Source organism: Cydia splendana, chromosome 22 (assembly GCF_910591565.1).
Source record: "Cydia splendana chromosome 22, ilCydSple1.2, whole genome shotgun sequence".
Taxonomy (NCBI): domain Eukaryota; kingdom Metazoa; phylum Arthropoda; class Insecta; order Lepidoptera; family Tortricidae; genus Cydia; species Cydia splendana.
In genome coordinates, this window is record NC_085981.1 from 1138619 (window position 1) to 1158842 (window position 20224).

General features: G+C 44.8%; 1 protein-coding gene across 1 annotated transcript in view; it reads left to right on the forward strand.

Moving 5' to 3' along the window:
• Window positions 1-20224, forward strand: part of LOC134801570 (inositol 1,4,5-trisphosphate receptor) — a 142652-nt gene that overhangs the window by 112779 nt on the left and 9649 nt on the right. The window contains exons 55-61 of the mRNA XM_063774185.1: window positions 6429-6593; window positions 8325-8502; window positions 9085-9257; window positions 9453-9506; window positions 18273-18438; window positions 18853-19013; window positions 19686-19850. Coding sequence (XP_063630255.1) covers window positions 6429-6593; window positions 8325-8502; window positions 9085-9257; window positions 9453-9506; window positions 18273-18438; window positions 18853-19013; window positions 19686-19850 — 1062 coding nt within the window. The remainder of the gene's footprint in view (window positions 1-6428; window positions 6594-8324; window positions 8503-9084; window positions 9258-9452; window positions 9507-18272; window positions 18439-18852; window positions 19014-19685; window positions 19851-20224) is intronic.

Genomic DNA, 20224 nt, shown 5'->3' on the forward strand with positions numbered 1-20224 from the left:
CTAAATTTCGATTTTCGCGTTTCCCGGTAGGCCCTTGTTTTGTGCACAAACCGCTTTGATGCATCAATGTCATATTTTATTGTCTATGAAAACTTGACAAAAACCAGTTTAAGGCACAGTATGTATAAGTGACTCTATTGTTTACTAGCTAGCTTAGTGATGCACTCTGGTGGCAGAACATTGCACTAATACCCCCTATTAGGCCCAATAAAAAAGTTTGTAAAATGAGATATTGGAGTGGAGTTAGACTGGTTAGAGTTAGGGCTCATTTAGACAATGCGAGATCTCGCATGCGAGTTTCATTACATTGCGGTTTTTGATCGGTCGGTTGAATTGGACGTAACCAACAGTCCGCAATGTAACTAAAATCGCATGCGAGTTCGCGCGCCGTCTAAATGAGTCCTTAGGTGGTCACCATGGTATGTAGGAGAATGGTTAGTCTTAAAGAAACCTTGACTTTACATTTGTGAAGTCAATTTGATTCTTACATACAATATAAATAGATTTATTGCGAATAAAATTATTGCGATCTTGTAAAACTCTGTGCATGACTGTTACGCCGCCCAGACGGGTAGGGGACCCATAATTTATCTGTACAAATATTAATAGATAAAGGGCATCCCCGGCCTGGGGGCGACGCTCATGATCATAAATAAATAAAGCCATGGAAACTCACACATCAATCATCACATCCATCACTTAAACCTCAATTTCTTGCTCAGATACGTAATTAGCTTAAGCTGATGCTTGTTTAGCAAGCTATGGCTACTGGTGTATCAGAAGGTTTGTAGTAGTAGAAGTGAAAAACTTGTTGGTATGTACAAGAATGATAATTTATTTACAAAACTCACGGTATTTATACACAATTTGAGAAAAGCAAGAAAGAGACGTATTTACAATAGAGTGAGATGGAGATATACGGTGCGCGGGCGCGTGCCAGAGCGAGAGCGCGCGCGTGCCACTGCGCAGGCGCGGCGCGTGCCGCGCTGGAATAAAACTGAGTTGGCCGCCGGCGCCAGCCCTTTCGCTCGCCGGCCGCCGTGAAATAAACATCGCGTCGTCGGATCGCCGTGCCTCGCTTCGCTGCTACGCGCTCGCTGATTGGAAGACACGACGAGATCGACGAGGATGCTGCAGGCTCCGGATATTAAACTGTCCTTCTCGGGACAATATAAAACTGCTCTTCTCAGAGCACGCAACTGCCCTTATCAGGGCGACGTAAAATGTTCTTCTCAGAGCAACATAAAACTGCCCTTGTCAGGGCACGTCCTGTTTCTCTGTTTAATCGCAGAGTGCCAGTCGATCGCAACTGTTCTTATCAGAACAATTCTGTGTTTCTGTCAAAACACATGATGTCAATCGAGTGTTCCCACAGGGTTCCCCCTCAAGCGAAGCGTACCGGCAGGCGAATAGTGCGGCCTCGGCGTGTTGTGCTCGTGCTTGTAGGTACTTGCGTGGTCGTGGTTGTGTCTGGTTCATCTCTTCGTTTCAGGATGCCTTTTTTCTGTTGTTGGTTGTTGTTGTTTTGTTGTGATATCGCTAAACTCGGTGGTACAGTCGGTTGCGAAGTTTTGTTCGATGTTGTAGCTGTAGGCATTTTCGTTGCGATCGTTGTACTCGTCGTTGTAGGTATGTTAGGCGTTTTCGTTGAACTCGTAGCTGTAGGTATATTTGTTGCGGTCGTTAAGGTTGTAGATATGTCCGTTGTACTCGTAGGTGTTTCTTGCTCGGTGTCTGCGATGATGAATGCGGGTTTTAAGCGGTCGATCGAAATATTCATCTGGCGATTAGGTAGCTGCAGAGTGAATATTTTGTCGTTGCGTTTTAGTACTCGGTAGGGTCCGTCGTAAGGTGCTTGTAGCGGCTTCTTTACGGCGTCAACTCGTACGAATACTTGTTCGCAGGTTTGAAGGTCACGATGCACGAAGATAGGTTTCTTGTTGCCATGCGGGATCATTGCTGTCGGTGTTAGGCTGTGTATGGTCGCTCGTAGTTTTTCCACGAAGTCGGAGTCCATGGTGACGTCATCGCGCGTAGGTAGTAACAGTTCGCCGGGTAGTCGTACACTGCAGCCGTAAGTGAGTAGGGCTGGGCTTACACCGGTGTCTGTGCGTAGTGCGGCTCGTAGTCCAAGTAGAACGCTAGTTATTGTGTCGATCCATGACTTGTCGTTCTGTAGCCTGGCCTTGAGTGCGGCCTTGAGACTTCTGTGGAACCTTTCAATCATACCGTTCGCTTGGGCATGGTACGGCGTAGTTCGGGTTCTTTCGATGCCGAGTAAGCGGGTGAGTGACGCAAATACTCGACTCTCGAATTGCCGTCCTTGGTCGGTCGTGATGGTAGCGGGGCAGCCGAAGCGGGAGATCCAGCCTTCGTATAGAGCTTTAGCGACGTCTTCGGCGGTGATCTCGCATAATGGTGTCACTTCGGGCCATCTGGTTGCGCGGTCAATCATAGTGAGTAGGTATCTGTGTCCGCTGGCGGCAGTAGGTAGCGGTCCTACAAGGTCGACGTGTATATGCTCGAACCTTGTAGTTGGCGGGAAACTTGAAATAGGGCTTGCAGTGTGTCGCTGGATTTTCGCACGTTGGCAGTGAACGCAGACTTTTGCCCATTTGCCTACATCGGCATTTAATCCGGGCCAAAAGTAGCGTTGAGCGACGAGTTTGCGTGACGTTCTAATTCCAGGATGACTTATGTTGTGTACTGCGTTGAAAGCGGCACGGCGATGCTCTTCGGGTACGTAAGGTCGTAAGTGCGGCGTCGATGTTTCGCAGTAGAGTTTGACTGTAGTTCCGGGAATTGTGACTTGTTTCATCGATAGGTTGTCTTGCTGTGCGAGTGATCGGATGGTGTCGCTATCTCGCTCTTGCGCTCTTGCTAGTTGTTCGTAGTCGATAGGAGATGGACATGCGATGGCTTCGATGCGAGATAGGGCGTCTGCAGCGGCGTTTTGCGTTCCGGGTATGTGTCGTATATCAGTAGTGAATTCACTGATATACAACAGCTGACGGGTGCGGCGCGGTGATTCGTTGTTATTGCTTGTTTTGGTGAATGCGTAGGTGAGCGGCTTGTGGTCGGTGAAAATTATAAGTTCACGTCCTTCGAACATCTTCCGGAAGTGCTTCGTACTGAGGTATATTGCTAGTAGTTCACGGTCGAATGTGCTGTAGCGGGTCTGGGCATCGGAGAACTTTTTAGAAAAGTAGCCAAGTGGTTGCCAAGCTTCGTTCACGAATTGGTTTAGCGATGCTCCCGCGGCTCTGTCGCTCGCATCGCTAAATATTGCTAGCGGGGCGTGGTGGGAGGGGTGCGCGAGCAAAGCGGCGTTTTGGATGCTCGCTTTGCACGCGTCGAAAGCTTCGTCAGCTTCGCCGTCCCAGCTGATTTCGGTCTTGTCGCGCTTCTTCGCATTGTGTAGGTATTTGCAGAGTGGTGCTTGAATTTGCGCGGCGTTTTTAATGTTTTCGCGGTAAAAATTCAGCATGCCGAGGAATCTTCGCAGCTCATCGATGTTTTTCGGCTTAGGGTAGTCGATGATTGCTTGCACTTTCTCGGTAGGTGGTCGTATGCCGTCTTTGCTGACTTCGTAGCCCAGGAACTTGACCGATGGCTGTCCGAATACGCATTTCGACGGGTTTATAGTTATACCGTAGTCTTCGAGTCTGCTTAGTACGGCGCGTAGGTGCTTCTCGTGCGTAGCTTTGTCGGCTGACGCGATAAGTAGGTCGTCAACGAACGGGAACACGAAGTCGAGGTCGCGCAGTACTTCATGTATGAAGCGTTGGAATGTCTGTCCGCAGTTTTTTAGGCCGGGGCACATTCTTGGAAACTCGAATAAGCCGAATGGAGTTATGATGGCGCTCTTCTCGACGTCTTGCTCTGCTATTGGTAGTTGTTGGTAGGCGCGGTTGAGATCCAAGGTGGAGAATATTTGCTTGCCGGCGAGTTGGTAGGTAAAATCACGTATGCGTGGAATTGGGTAGCGGTCGGGCTTAGTGATTGCGTTAAGCCGTCGGTAATCGCCACACACACGTAATTCGCCATTCTTCTTCGGTACGACGTGAAGAGGTGATGCCCAAGGGCTTTTGCTTGGTCTGCATAGGCCCTGTTCCATCATGTTGGCAAATTCTTTCTTCACGAGTTCGTAGCGGTGCGGTGCAATCGGACGTGGTCTGCAGTGAAGTGGTGGTCCGGTTGTTTCGATGAAATGCTCGACGTTGTGTTTCGGGCTGAGCTTCATGGAGGTGAGACGAGTTGTACCAGGGTAGTCGGCAAGTATGTTGTGGTACGACTGTTGCACGTCTATACTGCGCACGGTAGGTATGTTTGCGGTACAGAGTTGTGCGTTCGTATATAGTAGGGTTTTGCCGTCGATTAGTCGTCTCCTGGTGATGTCGACTATGATGTGGTGGTAGTCCAGGAAGTCTGCACCGATGATTGGCTTCGATACTGCAGCGATGATGAACTTCCACCGGAATGGTCTGCGTAGGTTGAGATCGAGCTCCAGCGTCTTCTCGCCGTAGGTGGGAATAACTGTATTATTGGCGGCGTACAGTTGAAAGGGTAGGGGTTGCGCCTTCGTGCCGGGTGTTCTTGGCAGGACGGAGATGTTGGCTCCCGTGTCAACCAAGAAAACGAGCTTGCTGGTTCGGTCACGTACGAAGAGGCGGTGAGATCTTGTTGTAACGCTGGTTTCCGCCGCATCCAGCGTTACGTCTAGTTTTCCGCTGTTGATGGTGTTGCTGGTATCGGTTTGAAGCTGCACGGCTGTGCGCATTTCTGAGCGTCCATCCCGAAACGGCGGTGGTAATGGCAATACGGCATCGGCGAGCTTCTGCGGCTGCGTGGGCTTCGGTCTTGCGATTGGTTTCGTGGGCGCGATGGGAAACGGCGGTGCGAGCGGCTGTAGCGTTGATTATAGTTTTCGCGCGGTCTCGAACGGAGCTCGGCGACTTCGAGCGATAGCCGTCTAATCTCGCTGATGAGGTACTGTGCGTCGAGAGCTGATGTAGACGGTGGAGGTGTTGGTAGTGAAGGTGGTAAGACTGCGGGAGTAGAAACTGCGGCGATTTGGTGCGACGCTGATGTTGGCGTGTGCTCCAACATTTTGTCGGCGAGCAGCGCGAGGTCCTCTAACGTCGTTTTAATTTTGAATGCTTCGCTGACGGTGAGCACGGAGCGTACGTGTGGCGGGAGATGATCAAGCCACATCATCTGTATCGTTGTCTCAGGAAACTTCTCCTTGTTCAGCGTCTTCATCCGTCGTAACAGCTGACTGGGTTTCTGCTCCCCGAGCTCGACTTGGGATAACAGCTTCTTGGTCTGCGCGCTGTTGCTCTCCTCGTACACCGAGATGAGTCTGTTTTTGATGGCGGTGTAGTAATTATCTTCAGGCGGGGAGTAGATGAGGTCGCTGATATTTTGAATATCTTGTTTTTCTAGCTGCGCGATAACCATCTGAGCGAGCTGCGCCTGGCTTCTCTTCAGCTCTGCCGTTGCCGCCTCGAAACTGCAGAACCAGAGTATTGGCTGGTCTCGCCAGAACGGTGGGACGCGCAGGGAGAGTGATATCGCCGCCACATCGTGAGATAGAAGTGCTGCTGCCGGAGATGGGCTGGTGAGGCTGCTGGCTTCTTCCGGGGCGTCGCTTTTTTTTTCATCGTTGGGAGGCATCTTCTTGATTGTGATTCTTCTTGTCCAGAGTCGGTGGTCACCACTTTAGCAAGCTATGGCTACTGGTGTATCAGAAGGTTTGTAGTAGTAGAAGTGAAAAACTTGTTGGTATGTACAAGAATGATAATTTATTTACAAAACTCACGGTATTTATACACAATTTGAGAAAAGCAAGAAAGAGACGTATTTACAATAGAGTGAGATGGAGATATACGGTGCGCGGGCGCGTGCCAGAGCGAGAGCGCGCGCGTGCCACTGCGCAGGCGCGGCGCGTGCCGCGCTGGAATAAAACTGAGTTGGCCGCCGGCGCCAGCCCTTTCGCTCGCCGGCCGCCGTGAAATAAACATCGCGTCGTCGGATCGCCGTGCCTCGCTTCGCTGCTACGCGCTCGCTGATTGGAAGACACGACGAGATCGACGAGGATGCTGCAGGCTCCGGATATTAAACTGTCCTTCTCGGGACAATATAAAACTGCTCTTCTCAGAGCACGCAACTGCCCTTATCAGGGCGACGTAAAATGTTCTTCTCAGAGCAACATAAAACTGCCCTTGTCAGGGCACGTCCTGTTTCTCTGTTTAATCGCAGAGTGCCAGTCGATCGCAACTGTTCTTATCAGAACAATTCTGTGTTTCTGTCAAAACACATGATGTCAATCGAGTGTTCCCACACTTGTATACGACTATGCGTGTGTTTGTTGCTAGATCTACTTAGATATGAGTATATTTTTGATTTTAACTTCCCTTTGCTTCCAGATAGTGGTGAAGGGCGTCCACCTCGTCTCCATCATGGGCAACCAGGGCACACTGTCCAAGGCTCCCCGCCGGGTCCTCCGGGACCCTGCGCTCCTCTACCACGGCGCGTACCTTGGCTTCTGCTTCCTGGGCATCTGCTGCCACCCATTCTTCTTCTCGGTGCTGGTGAGTAATTGATTTTTTGATTTGACATAATTATTGAAAGTCATAATGTAATGATTGTCAGATTATCATTAGTCATAATTCTGAAACCGTTAACTTTTCAGGATTTTCGTAGGGTTATCCTATAGATAGGTTAGGTTAGGTTTGTTTTGTGGCAATCCTGAAAAGTTACGCGTTTCTAAGAAAAACCAAATTATGACTAACGAAAATGTGGACAAAGAATACATTATGACTTAAAACTTTATGGGAAACAATAGATACCCGTAACCAATACCCCTCATAGGCCACCAAAATAATAATCTCAGTATATACCAAGAGGACAAACCTACAGAAGACCATAAAGAAGTCGGGAATAAAATAATACTGGTTTTACTTTTAAATTAGCTGTTGTTCTCTTACTATTACGATACTACTAAAAAGAGGCATGTTGACTGTAATTAAAAGAAATAATTTCTCATGCATGCACGGAATAAAGTACAATAAAATATTGTTCTTCTTCGTGTAAAAGTCGAGATAGGCGGGGTTACTTTAATGGAAGCTAATGAAGTCCGCGATCTTGGCGTAATAATTGATAGTGAACTTAAATTTAATGCTCATATCGACTATATAGTAAAGAAAGCTGCTCAGATGCTTGGATTTATTAAAAGAAATACCACTGGTTTTAAGGATCAAAAAACTAAAATAATCCTTTATAACACGCTAACACGCAGCCTTCTCGAATCAGCCTCAATTGTTTGGAGTCCTTTTTATCACATACATTCGCAACGAGTTGAGAGCATACAGAGGGCTTTCACAAGATATCTTGCTTTTGGTACTCCAGGCTTTTCGCACAGAAACACTTACGACTGTCGCCTCGCCAAATATAATATGAACAGCCTGCGCGATCGGCGACGAATGTTGGACCTCTGTTTTCTGCACAAGGTCGTAAATGGACAAATCAAATGCAGCAACCTGCTTGAGAGAATCTGCATAACTGCACCTCATAATTATCCTCGGCGTCCCATAACGAAACCTTTCTCGGTGCCAGTAACTAGGACCAACCTCGGACTGCAGTCTCCCATGGTACGAATTTGCGCTGCTTACAATGCCTTTATAAAAGAAAGGGATGACATCGACATTTTTCATGACCGTTTGCCCGCGTTCAAAAACAAAATAATGGGCGAGAAAAATTAAAACAAGTAAATAATAAATAATTTTATATCTTGTTGCTCATTCTTTCATTATAAATTAAAAAAGAAAAAAAAAGTTCCGTGTTGTTTGTAGTTTTATAGTTATAATTAATTAGTATAATTCTTAGATTTAATTGTATAGTTTTAGGTTAACTTTGATCTCACTGTAACACTTTATCAATGTTATGTACTCCATAATTGTCATATGTATCAGTATTTATTACCTTGTAAATGTTTTAGCGTAAGTTATAATATGTATGATGTGGTTGTACTTTAATAAATAAACAAAATAAACAAAATAAAAGGATCAAACTCTTAAAACTAAATTTTTGTCTGCCAATGTTTTGATAAAAAATATTGGAAAAGATAAACATCAGTTACTTTTTGACAATTAGTGTTTAATATTACGGAAATAACTACAAATGGTAGGTTACTTGACCGTGACGTCACATGTCTGTCTCTGGCTGTCTGGCTGACCGTTTTGACAATTTGAAAAAAAAAATAGCTGATTTGACTTTTCAGTCAAAAATCCTATTCAAGTTATAAATACGTTTATTCGTTTCAGCTTCTAGACATTGTGTACCGCGAAGAGACCCTACTGAACGTGATGCGATCAGTGACACGCAACGGGCGCTCCATCCTCCTGACGGCCGTCCTGGCGCTGGTGCTGGTCTACATGTTCTCCATCGTCGGCTACATGTTCTTCCGCGACCACTTCCTGCTCAACGTCGACCGGCTGGACGGTACGTAAGACCAGTGCTCGGCCAAGCGTGGCTAACGAGTGCTCCTGTTTGAATAATTCTTAGGCCACTGAAACCACATTTGCGGCTCTTCGAGATGCCTAAAGCTAGTGATTATATCTGCGGTTAGTTCTTCTCAGACTCAGAAGTTTGCCGATCCCTACATTAGACTGGTCTACAATAATCCTACTGACAGGGGTGTCCATTAAGTAACTATGTACTTTAATTATAAAGCCGATGAAATTGCTTACAAATCTAACCCAAATCGAGACAAAAATAAGTCGTGTGTCGTTGCTTAACGTTTACATCATCAATGATTTTAATTTCATCTTGTCTATTAATAATTAACCTTTGAGTAGACCAATCATTTAGAAGAAATTGTAAAAATAAAACATTACTGCTTAAACCTAATTTTTGTTGTCAAGTTTATCTATAGAACCTCCAGTCGAACTCACTGAAAACGCAATATTTTAATTAAGAGTTCTCTAGTGTAGAATGTTAAGCTGATATGCTGCACACAGGATATTCATCTAGTATTTTCTCTATAGTCTATTCTAAAAAAGCTAATATCCTCATGTGTTTCAGACGACGACGACCCCCGCTACGACATGGACAAGTGCTCCGACGACGCCGCCAACAAGTACCTGCACGACGGCACTCCGCAGTGCTCCCGCGGACGGTTCGTGTCCGTCGGCGGCGACATACGCGAGCGCTCCTGCGACTCGCTCATCATGTGCATAGTGAGCACGCTCAACCAGGTACGTTGTGGGCAGGGCCGCCATGTGACGTGGACAACAAGTACCTGCACGACGGCACCCCGCAGTAGCAAAGTACTACTCTGTGCGTGCTTCAGCGCATTACATTATACCAACAATACATTTATTGCTGTTATTGAAAAAATCCGGTTAAAAATGAAGCTATGGCAAAGTAAATATTTATCTGTTTAATTTCAGGGGTTGCGTAATGGCGGCGGCATCGGCGATGTGCTCCGAGCGCCTGCTAGCTGGGTAAGTGTGCAATAAACGGGTCCTACAGACGCATATTACAAACAAAATAGTTGCTTCGTTTTTCCCGAGAATTAAATGGAGCGTGTTTTCTAGTTGTGACTTATATAGCCTGAAATTTTATGCTGTATATTTGGTAATTTGGGTACCTACAGGAAAGTCAAGACGACAAAATAATATATTTATCCTCTAGCCGCCCAAATGTCAAAATTTCCCAAGAAAAATGCAATTTTGATTTGTCAAAACAAAGATTCATTAGAATGGAACAGGAAACCTTTTTATAGGTGGTCTGGGCGGCTAGAAAATACGCCATGATAATGACAAAATGCTGTTCGGTTTGAACAGCATGCATGCTGTTTGTCATGAACACAGAGCGAAACTTTGGTGCCGATGACGTCATTATGACGTTAAATCGCATATATATTATGATGTTTTTGTAAAACAACATTGTAACAGCTCAATGATTCTTAATAATGATAATATGTATATAATTGTTTATTTATAAAAATGCTTGGTAATTTACACAAAAAATAATGTAAACATTAAAAAACGATACGAAACGATCTCCTTCTCGTTCAATATGCTTTTCACGCCACTGTTCGGAAATGTTTTTTTTTATTTTTATACCACATCGGTGGCAAACAAGCATACGGCCCGCCTGATGGTAAGCAGTCACCGTAGCCTATGGACGCCTGCAACTCCAGAGGTGTTACATGCGCGTGGCCGACCTTTTAAAAACCTGTACACTCCTTTTTTGAAGAACCCCATACTGTAGACCCTCGGGAAAACCTCGAAAGGGAGCTCATTCCACAGCCGGAGCGTCCGCGGGAGGAAATGCCTCTTAAATCGCACAGTACGCGACCATTTAGGTTCTAGGGTGTGAGGATGAACACCCTGCCGACGGCGAGCGGTGCGGTGATAGAAAGCGGCCGTTGGCATCGTGTCAAATAGTTCCTCAGAGCACAGCCCATTGTACAAGCGGTAGAACACACACAAGGAGGCAAAGTCTCCTCTCCTTAGACTTAAAGGTTCAATACCGCTTGTGAGTTTGGGATCATCGACGATTCGTACAGCGCGCCTTTGGACTCAGTCGAAGGGTCCAAGCTGGCATCCAGGTGCTCCTGCCCAAAGGTGACAGCAGTACTCCATATGGGGTCTGACTTGCGATTTATAAAGCAGCAGTCTTTGCCCCGGAGTAAAGTATCGCCTCGCTATATTGAGCACACCGAGTTTTTTGGATGCCAGCGCAGCCTTACCTTCCATGTGGCTGCGGAATTGGACGTCACTGGAGATGTCAACACCGAGGATCCCAATACTCCCTGACATGGTAAGGGCTGTGCCTTGGAACTGTGGGACGACAGTAAATGGGGTTTTCTTAGCGGTGAACGCGCAAACTTGTGTCTTGGTGGGGTTGAATCGCACTAAATTGTCCCGACCCCACACCGAAACTCTGGATAGAGTGCTCTCAATGTCTGATACAAGCTTTTCACGACTCTCCAGCACCACAGCCCATTTATAAGGGCAAGGGTGACATGGATGCACTCAAGTCATATAGACCCATATCCTTAATACCTATCGTGTCCAAGGTATTCGAGCGTTTGTTGAGTGGTAGACTGATGCATTACTTTATTAGCAATAGTCTACTGAACCCACAGCAGTATGCCTACCAGCCTGGACGGTCGACTGCGGACGCGGCGCGAGATGTAGTGCGGCGGGTGACTGCGCATCTCGAGGCCGGGCGACATGTCGCAGCTATATTCTGTGACCTGTCGCGCGCCTTCGAAACAGTTGACCACGCACTGCTTATCGCAAAGCTTTCGCGGTATGGAGTCAATGGATCCTTCCTTGAACTATTAAGGTCCTTCCTTGGGGAACGAAAACAAACCACTTACATAAAATCATTTAACTCTAACTTTGAAGAATTGGGGGACAGTGCTGTCCCACAGGGATCAACGATGGGAAATAACCTGTTTTTGGTCCTTGTAAACGACATTACTGCCGCCATCGAGGACGTGGAGTGTGTTATGTTTGCCGACGACACGTGTGTAATAACAGCAGCCGATGACTTCACTAGCTTGGAAATAAAGCTCACTCAAACAATGCAAAGGATATCTGATTGGTTTACTGCTAATGGGATGCTTTTGAATGTCGATAAGACAAACATAATGCACTTCCAATTAAAGAGAAATGTAAATACTCGGGTTGGGATTGTTTTGAACGATATTATGGTACCGCATGTACATGAAGTCAAATACCTAGGTTTTGTAATCGATGCGGGGCTAACGTGGACACCTCACATAGATGCGACGTGTAAGCGTCTCGCTTCTGCGTGCTTCGCGTTGTCTAGGCTAACTAACAGTCTTTCTGAGGAAAACCTAAGGAAAGCCTACTATGGATACTTCCATTCTATACTCATCTACGGTGTAGATCTATGGGGTACTGCTGCGGACCGTGAGAGGCTATTTAAATTACAAAAGCGCGCCCTCCGTATTATGATTAGAAAACCGCTCGACCATCCGGCTAAAGAACTGTTTAGAAAATGTAAAATACTCACGTTACCTAGTGTGTACATAATAGAAGTATGCAAATACGTAAGAAAAAATCTTGATCAGATCCCCACTCATAGTCAACTCCGGGGTAGCGTGACGCGCAGGCGTAATCAGTTGGTCGTGCCCGCGTGTCGCCTCGCGAAAACTAGGAAGTCTATGCATGTAATGGGAATCAGACTGTACAACATACTCGACCATGAAATTAAGCAAGCTTCTAGCGATGCAATATTTGTCCGCAAACTAAAAACCGTCCTACTAGAAATGGCTTGCTATACCATTGACGAGTTCTTCGATAGCCACGGGTCATTGGCTCAATCGCTTACCTACTCAATTATATAGGAATATATGTATTTAATAAAATGTTATTATTAATTGTAATGTTTTGTAATGTTATATGTAAGATAATTGTAAATAAGATGACTTGTAAATGTAAATATTTACCAATAAATATCATATCATATCATATCATATCATATCACAGAACGAGGGATATTGGCACGGCCTGTGTAATAGGCATCCCCAGTACTGTCGTCTGCATAGCAATGAATGTCATCGATAGACAACATGTCATTGATGTGCAGCAAAAACAGCGTAGGGGATAGCACAGAACCTTGCGGAACGCCAGCGTTAATGTCCATGCTATCGGAGCAGCTTCCGTCTACTACGGCTCGTATGCGTCTGCCGGACAAAAAGCCAGCGATCCATTTGCATAGTCCCTCCGGCAATCCATAAGATGGTAACTTCGACAGGAGACCCCGCCGATGCCAGACCCGATCGAACGCCTTCGCTATATCTAGGCTAACTGCCAATGCCTCACCTTGACTCTCAATGGCCAAAGCCCAGCGGTGTGTGAGATACACTAGAAGATCACCAGTCGAGCGACCGTGGCGAAAACCATATTGCCGGTCGCTGATCAGATCGTGTTCTTCTAGGTATCTCAAGAGCTTTGCATTAATTATACGTTAATTATACGCTCCATGACCTTAGCGATAGGCCTGTAATTCGATGGGTCCGATCTGTCACCCTTTTTAGGCACAGGGTGTACAAGGGTCGTCTTCCACGAAGATGTGGCAATAGATGGTCTAAAACCAAGCTGGAAAGTAGGCAATAGCTGTAGCACCTGAACCACCACTACTACAATGTTTCATTGTTATCATCATCTGTCATTGGTGACGGTTCGCTACAGCAATGAGTATCATTTAAAATATAATAATCAATAAAAGGTCTTTTTTGGCGCAACTTTTTCATTCAAAAATAAAATTAGGTTATTTATAGGACCAATTTCTTGTTTAAAAAAAAAGAAATGTCAAAACCATTCATTTATTCAGTCAGTTCATTCTGTTTACCCTTAAGGCGTTTTTTACTTTTGTAGCTGTTTGTGGTTTTTTAGCAAAACTGCTTCTAAGTTTAGAGTCGGTTTGAAGCAAACAATAGAAAAACGCCTCTTAAAAGTGATAAAAAAATAGTGAATAGAATCAGGCGTTACTTTGCGGAAATCCATACTAGTTAAAACCAAAATATTACTTTGCTAATCCGCGAAAAGATAACGTGCTAGTCAATCAGTGCTAACCCGTTATACTTACTTGCGTATTTTTACATGCAATTAATATTCCCACCCTCCCACCGCAAAAATAAATACGCAAATAAATATAACAAACCACCACCAAAAGAATAAACCTCGACACGTGTTTCGCCTCTCTACGAGGCATCCTCAGGAGTTGTTGACGGTCTGACGCCCGGCAACGGAATGACCTGTCTAGAATGGTCGGCCATATTTATACCTTGACCACTCCCCCTACCGTGCAAGTGTGAGTGAGATGGAAAAATTCGTAATAACGGCGATGACGCAACATTCAATTGTTCGTTAAGAATCATGCCCCTATTGTTGTACCTAATTATTTCCAGTTGTTCCAGAACACCCAAACGCAATCCCTTTTCGCAAACATGTAAAATATCAAAAGAATGATTCTCAGATAAAGTATGACCTGTATCTAATAAGTGCTTTGCAAAATTGGACTTCTCTGGATGGTTATGTCTATATGACGCAACATGCTCTTTATACCTAGTAGTGAAACTACGGCCCGTTTGCCCCACATACACTTTATTGCAATCGTCACAGGTAAGCTTATAAACTCCAGACTTTTTCCCATTCTCGATCTTATCTTTGCCATTGCAAAGCTTCGAGTGCAAAGTATTATTTGTCTTAAAGGCCACAGGAATGTCGTTAGACTTCAAAATTTTGTAAATTGCATCAGACAACTTGCCAACATAAGTTATGCTCGCTTTATATTTCTTAATCGGTTCAGAGGATCGTGCCGCATACAACATAGTGTTGACCATACTATTCCGCTTTTTCCTGATGATACCATCCACAACAGACTTATCGTAACCATTCGAAACTGCTAAGTGATAAATATTATTTAATTCAATCTGATAGTGTTCATCAGAAAGAGGCACAGTCAACATTCTATGCACATAACAATGAAAAGCAGCCAACTTATGCTGCCACGGATGCGTGGAAGAAGCCGGGATAACTGTATCGGTATGTGTAGGCTTACGGTAAATTTTGAACTGATGCCTGTTGTTTACTTTAGTGATTGTTAAATCTAGAAAATTCAATGAGTTGTCTTGCTCTAGTTCCTTTTTAAACTTAATTCCGCTGTAGTAGTACTTCCAGGGCTGCTAAATTGGCTATTAATAGGGCTCAGAAAATATGGTTGAACGAAGAATCTCGCCACTGGTTTTCAGTAAGGGATAATTTGAAATTGCATCTTAAGGTGTTATATTCAGAACTTTCATTTCAGTTGCATAATCTCGAATTCGATATTCTGGACCAGAAGGCGAGATACTTTGCTTCTGAACTTGCACACCAGATGTATACTACCCAGCTTAACAAATTGCATAGGTTAACAGAGTCGAGTTCTGGTTCATTTTTAAGGAGAAGGGATGTGCAAGTAACAACTCACCATGTTTTCCATCCTCGAGTCAAGAATTTAACTAATGTGGAGTTCTCAGAAAATGAAATTGGGCTTTTAGATAAAGGTTTGAAGTATAATTTCCAGACAAAAATTACTCATAGAACATTAGAAAATTTGGCAGTGGATTCTGAGGTTGCAATAGTGCGGGGCCGTGGTGATGTAGATACAAAGACCATGGTTGCTAATGTTATCAAGAGTACTAGTCCAGCACAGAGTGCGTGTGTTGATTCTGATGTTTTGCTGCTAAGATCTATACAACAGAAAGTGCAAGACAGTGATTTGGTGGTTTCAAAGGCAGATAAAGGCAACTGCATTGTGATTATGGAGAAGGGACAGTATAATCAGAAAGTACTAGACCTTATTCAAGGTGACGGATTTTCGAGATTGCAAAGAGACCCAACTCCAGGGTTCCAGAAAGATCTTAGACAAGCAGTTAAGAATTCTTCATTTGTTTTTGAAACCGAACATCAGAAGAGTATGGTTGTGCCTATGAATCCACGAGCTCCTATTCTTTATGGACTTCCCAAAATTCATAAGGATAATATCCCAGTTCGTCCAGTGGTCTCATATTTGGGTGCGCCAACTTATAATCTGGCAAAAAGGTTGAATTCCATTATAAGAGACAAGTCCCAGTTCCAGCCGAAATATTGCTTGAAAAATAGCTTGCAGTTAATAGAAAAGATCCAGGACATTAACATACCAGATAATGCTGTTCTTCTTTCATTGGATGTAGACAGTTTGTTTACAAATGTGCCATATGGAGAGACTTTGGAGATTATTAAGGGTCTTTTTGAAAGGCAACGTTTACATCCAGGGGAAGTAGATGAATTGATAGATCTAACAGCGATTTGTATGAAACAAAATTATTTCAGATTTGGGGGACAGTATTATTTGCAAAGTGATGGTTTGGCTATGGGTTCACCACTAAGTCCTTTAATGGCTGATATTTTTATGGACCATTTTGAGAACCAGCATATTGCGGGCAACAATAATATATTATACTATTTTAGATACGTGGATGATTTGATTATTTGTTGGACGGGTAGTATGGGCCTGCTGGATGCATTTATTGCTGAAATTAATGGTAAGCATCCAAAAATTAAGTTTAAAAAGGAACTAGAGCAAGACAACTCATTGAATTTTCTAGATTTAACAATCACTAAAGTAAACAACAGGCATCAGTTCAAAATTTACCGTAAGCCTACACATACCGATACAGTTATCCCGGCTTCTTCCACGCATCCGTGGCAGCATAAGTTGGCTGCTTTTCATTGTTATGTGCATAGAATGTTGACTGTGCCTCTTTCTGATGAACACTATCAGATTGAATTAAATAATATTTATCACTTAGCAGTTTCGAATGGTTACGATAAGTCTGTTGTGGATGGTATCATCAGGAAAAAGCGGAATAGTATGGTCAACACTATGTTGTATGCGGCACGATCCTCTGAACCGATTAAGAAATATAAAGCGAGCATAACTTATGTTGGCAAGTTGTCTGATGCAATTTACAAAATTTTGAAGTCTAACGACATTCCTGTGGCCTTTAAGACAAATAATACTTTGCACTCGAAGCTTTGCAATGGCAAAGATAAGATCGAGAATGGGAAAAAGTCTGGAGTTTATAAGCTTACCTGTGACGATTGCAATAAAGTGTATGTGGGGCAAACGGGCCGTAGTTTCACTACTAGGTATAAAGAGCATGTTGCGTCATATAGACATAACCATCCAGAGAAGTCCAATTTTGCAAAGCACTTATTAGATACAGGTCATACTTTATCTGAGAATCATTCTTTTGATATTTTACATGTTTGCGAAAAGGGATTGCGTTTGGGTGTTCTGGAACAACTGGAAATAATTAGATACAACAATAGGGGCATGATTCTTAACGAACAATTGAATGTTGCGTCATCGCCGTTATTACGAATTTTTCCATCTCACTCACACTTGCACGGTAGGGGGAGTGGTCAAGGTATAAATATGGCCGACCATTCTAGACAGGTCATTCCGTTGCCGGGCGTCAGACCGTCAACAACTCCTGAGGATGCCTCGTAGAGAGGCGAAACACGTGTCGAGGTTTATTCTTTTGGTGGTGGTTTGTTATATTTATTTGCGTATTTATTTTTGCGGTGGGAGGGTGGGAATATTAATTGCATGTAAAAATACGCAAGTAAGTATAACGGGTTAGCACTGATTGACTAGCACGTTATCTTTTCGCGGATTAGCAAAGTAATATTTTGGTTTTAATTAGTGATAAAAAAAGTAAAAAACCGGACAAGTGCGAGTCGGACTCGCCCACCGAGGGTTCCGTACTTTTTAGTATTTGTTGTTATAGCGGTAACAGAAATACATCATCTGTGAAAATTTCAACTGTATACGGTTCGTGAGATACAGCCTGGTGACAGACGAACGGACGGAAGGACGGACGGATGGACGGACAGCGGAGTCTTAGTAATAGGGTCCCGTTTTACCCTTTGGGTACGGAACCCTAAAAAGGCGTGATCGGAAAATACGTACTGAATTGGATAATGTAAATTGTGTTTGACTAAAAAATCGCGGGCTAGTACTTATAGTTATGCAAATGTTTTCTTATTTCCTCGCAGTAGTCGTGAAAAGCACTATGTAATGCATCGGCCGGAAACGCTAAAGATGGACTCGTATTATTTGAAGGCCTCTAACTAACGTGTCGGCCCTCAAACTCGCTCGTCCATCTTTTAGCGGTTTCCCGTCCTCTCCTGTATGTGTATTATTGTTGTTTTCAAATGTTTCTCTATATTGCTGGAGCAGTACATTATTTCATTTTTTACGATCAGAAAAGGAAATTTCTGCAAATACGGCTGCATAGACTCCATAGCGACTTCAAACAATAATAATTCGGTTATATTTTACTAATAAAAAAAAAGTACCTAAACAGAAATTGGTTGTCATTTCCAACAATCTTGTTTTTAACATGACAAAGACAGTTAGTTACGTTTTTATACGTGGCCAGTACGTATAAAAACTCTCAAGTCAAGTTTCAATATCAGTAAACTAAATAGGCTAATAAGTTGTTATTTGATAAGTATCTATAATCTAGATAACAACACTCTGTATTTAGCTTGACGTCATACGTCTGTCATCGGCACCAAAGTTTCGCTCTCTGGTCATGAAGGAATTTGTGACAAACACAATTTACAAAAATCATGATGTGTCGTTTTCTAAGTTTTCGATATGACCTTGGAAACCCATTCCCGCGTCCCCAGGAGCCCCTGTTCGTGGCGCGGGTGGTGTACGACCTGCTGTTCTTCTTCGTGGTGATCATCATCGTGCTGAACCTCATCTTCGGCGTGATCATCGACACCTTCGCCGACCTGCGTAGCGAGAAACAGCAGAAGGAGCTCATACTCAAGAACCATTGTTTTATTTGCGGTGAGCTTACAATTAATATTTCGCAAATGTTCTTTATTTCCACGTACAATATATTGTATATATGGGTAGTTCGTTTGATTTTCACTGTTTTGAGCATATTTCTTACTAATGAGTATACGTCTGTATTAAATGATATATACATATTTACTAAGCCCTCCTGTAGGCATAGCACATAATTGGCGCGACAGTATCTCACGGCGAGATAGACTACCCGTCTTTTTCTTACTATGTTAATAAAAGAGGGACGGGTAGTCTCGCCGCGAGATGCTTTCGCGCCAATCATGTGCTAGCCCGGCTGGTATAGTCGTTCGATTTGTAGCTGGCCCCAAACGGCTAATCCTTTCTATATTGTTAAGTATTTTCTTGCAAAAAAAACCTTCAATACGGGTCTTAATTTTAATATTGCTGTTGCAGGACTGAACAGATCAGCATTCGACAACAAAACTGTCTCGTTCGAGGAACACATAAAAAGCGAACACAACATGTGGCACTACCTCTACTTCATGGTGCTCGTGCGGGTCAAGGACCCCACCGAGTACACCGGCCCCGAGAGCTACGTGCACTCCATGATCAAGGTACAGTACAGCCACAGCAGGACTCGTGTTGCCCCCCGTACAGTACACACAACAACCTTTACTTCATGGTGCTCGTGCGGGTCAAGGACCCCACCGAGTACACCGGCCCTGACAACTACGTGCATTCCATGATCAAGTTACAGTACAGCCACAGCAGGACTCGTGTTGCCCCCCGTACAGTACACACAACAACCTTTACTTCATGGTGCTCGTGCGGGTCAAGGACCCCACCGAGTACACCGGCCCTGACAACTACGTGCACTCCATAATCAAGGTACAGTACAGCCACAGGAGGACTCGTGTTGCCCCCCGTACAGTACACACAACAACCTTTACTTCATGGTGCTCGTGCGGGTCAAGGACCCCACTGAGTACACCGGCCCCGAGAGCTACGTGCACTCCATGATCAAGGTACAGTACAGCCACAGCAGGACTCGTGTTGCCTTCCGTACAGTACACACAAAAAACGGTAATATTTCTTTCAATATCCTAGAAGAAAAGGTCTTGAATCGTGATGCTCCTTTGGTTTTTATTCAATTTAGCTAAAGCGTAGTTTGTTTTTCAGTAATAATTATCAATATTTTTAGCCCTATCTCTTTCCCACTGTCGTAGGTTAAACGACGGAATCGTGTTAGACAGTTTGATGCTGACTAACATATTGTTGTTTTGCAGTCGAACAACCTGGAGTGGTTCCCTCGGCTGCGCGCGCTGTCGCTGATGGGCGGCGGCGAGGGGGAGGGCGGCGAGCTGGAGCTGCGCAACCTGCAGGCGCAGCTCGAGCGTGCGCAGGCGGCCGTGCGGGCTCTAACGGAACTGCTCACGGAGCTGCGCGACCAGGTACTGACAACTGTCGCTGATGGGCGGCGGCGAGGGGGAGGGCGGCGAGCTGGAGCTGCGCAACATGCAGGTGCAGCTCGAGCGTGCGCAGGCGGCCGTGCGGGCTCTAACGGAACTGCTCACGGAGCTGCGCGACCAGGTACTGACAACTGTCGCTGATGGGCGGCGACGAGGGGGAGGGCGGCGAGCTGGAGCTGCGCAACCTGCTGGCGCAGCTCGAGCGTGCGCAGGCGGCCGTGCGGGCTCTAACGGAACTGCTCACGGAGCTGCGAGACCAGGTACTGACAACTGTCGCTGATGGGCGGCGGCGAGGGGGAGGGCGGCGAGCTGGAGCTGCGCAACCTGCAGGCGCAGCTCGAGCGTGCGCAGGCGGC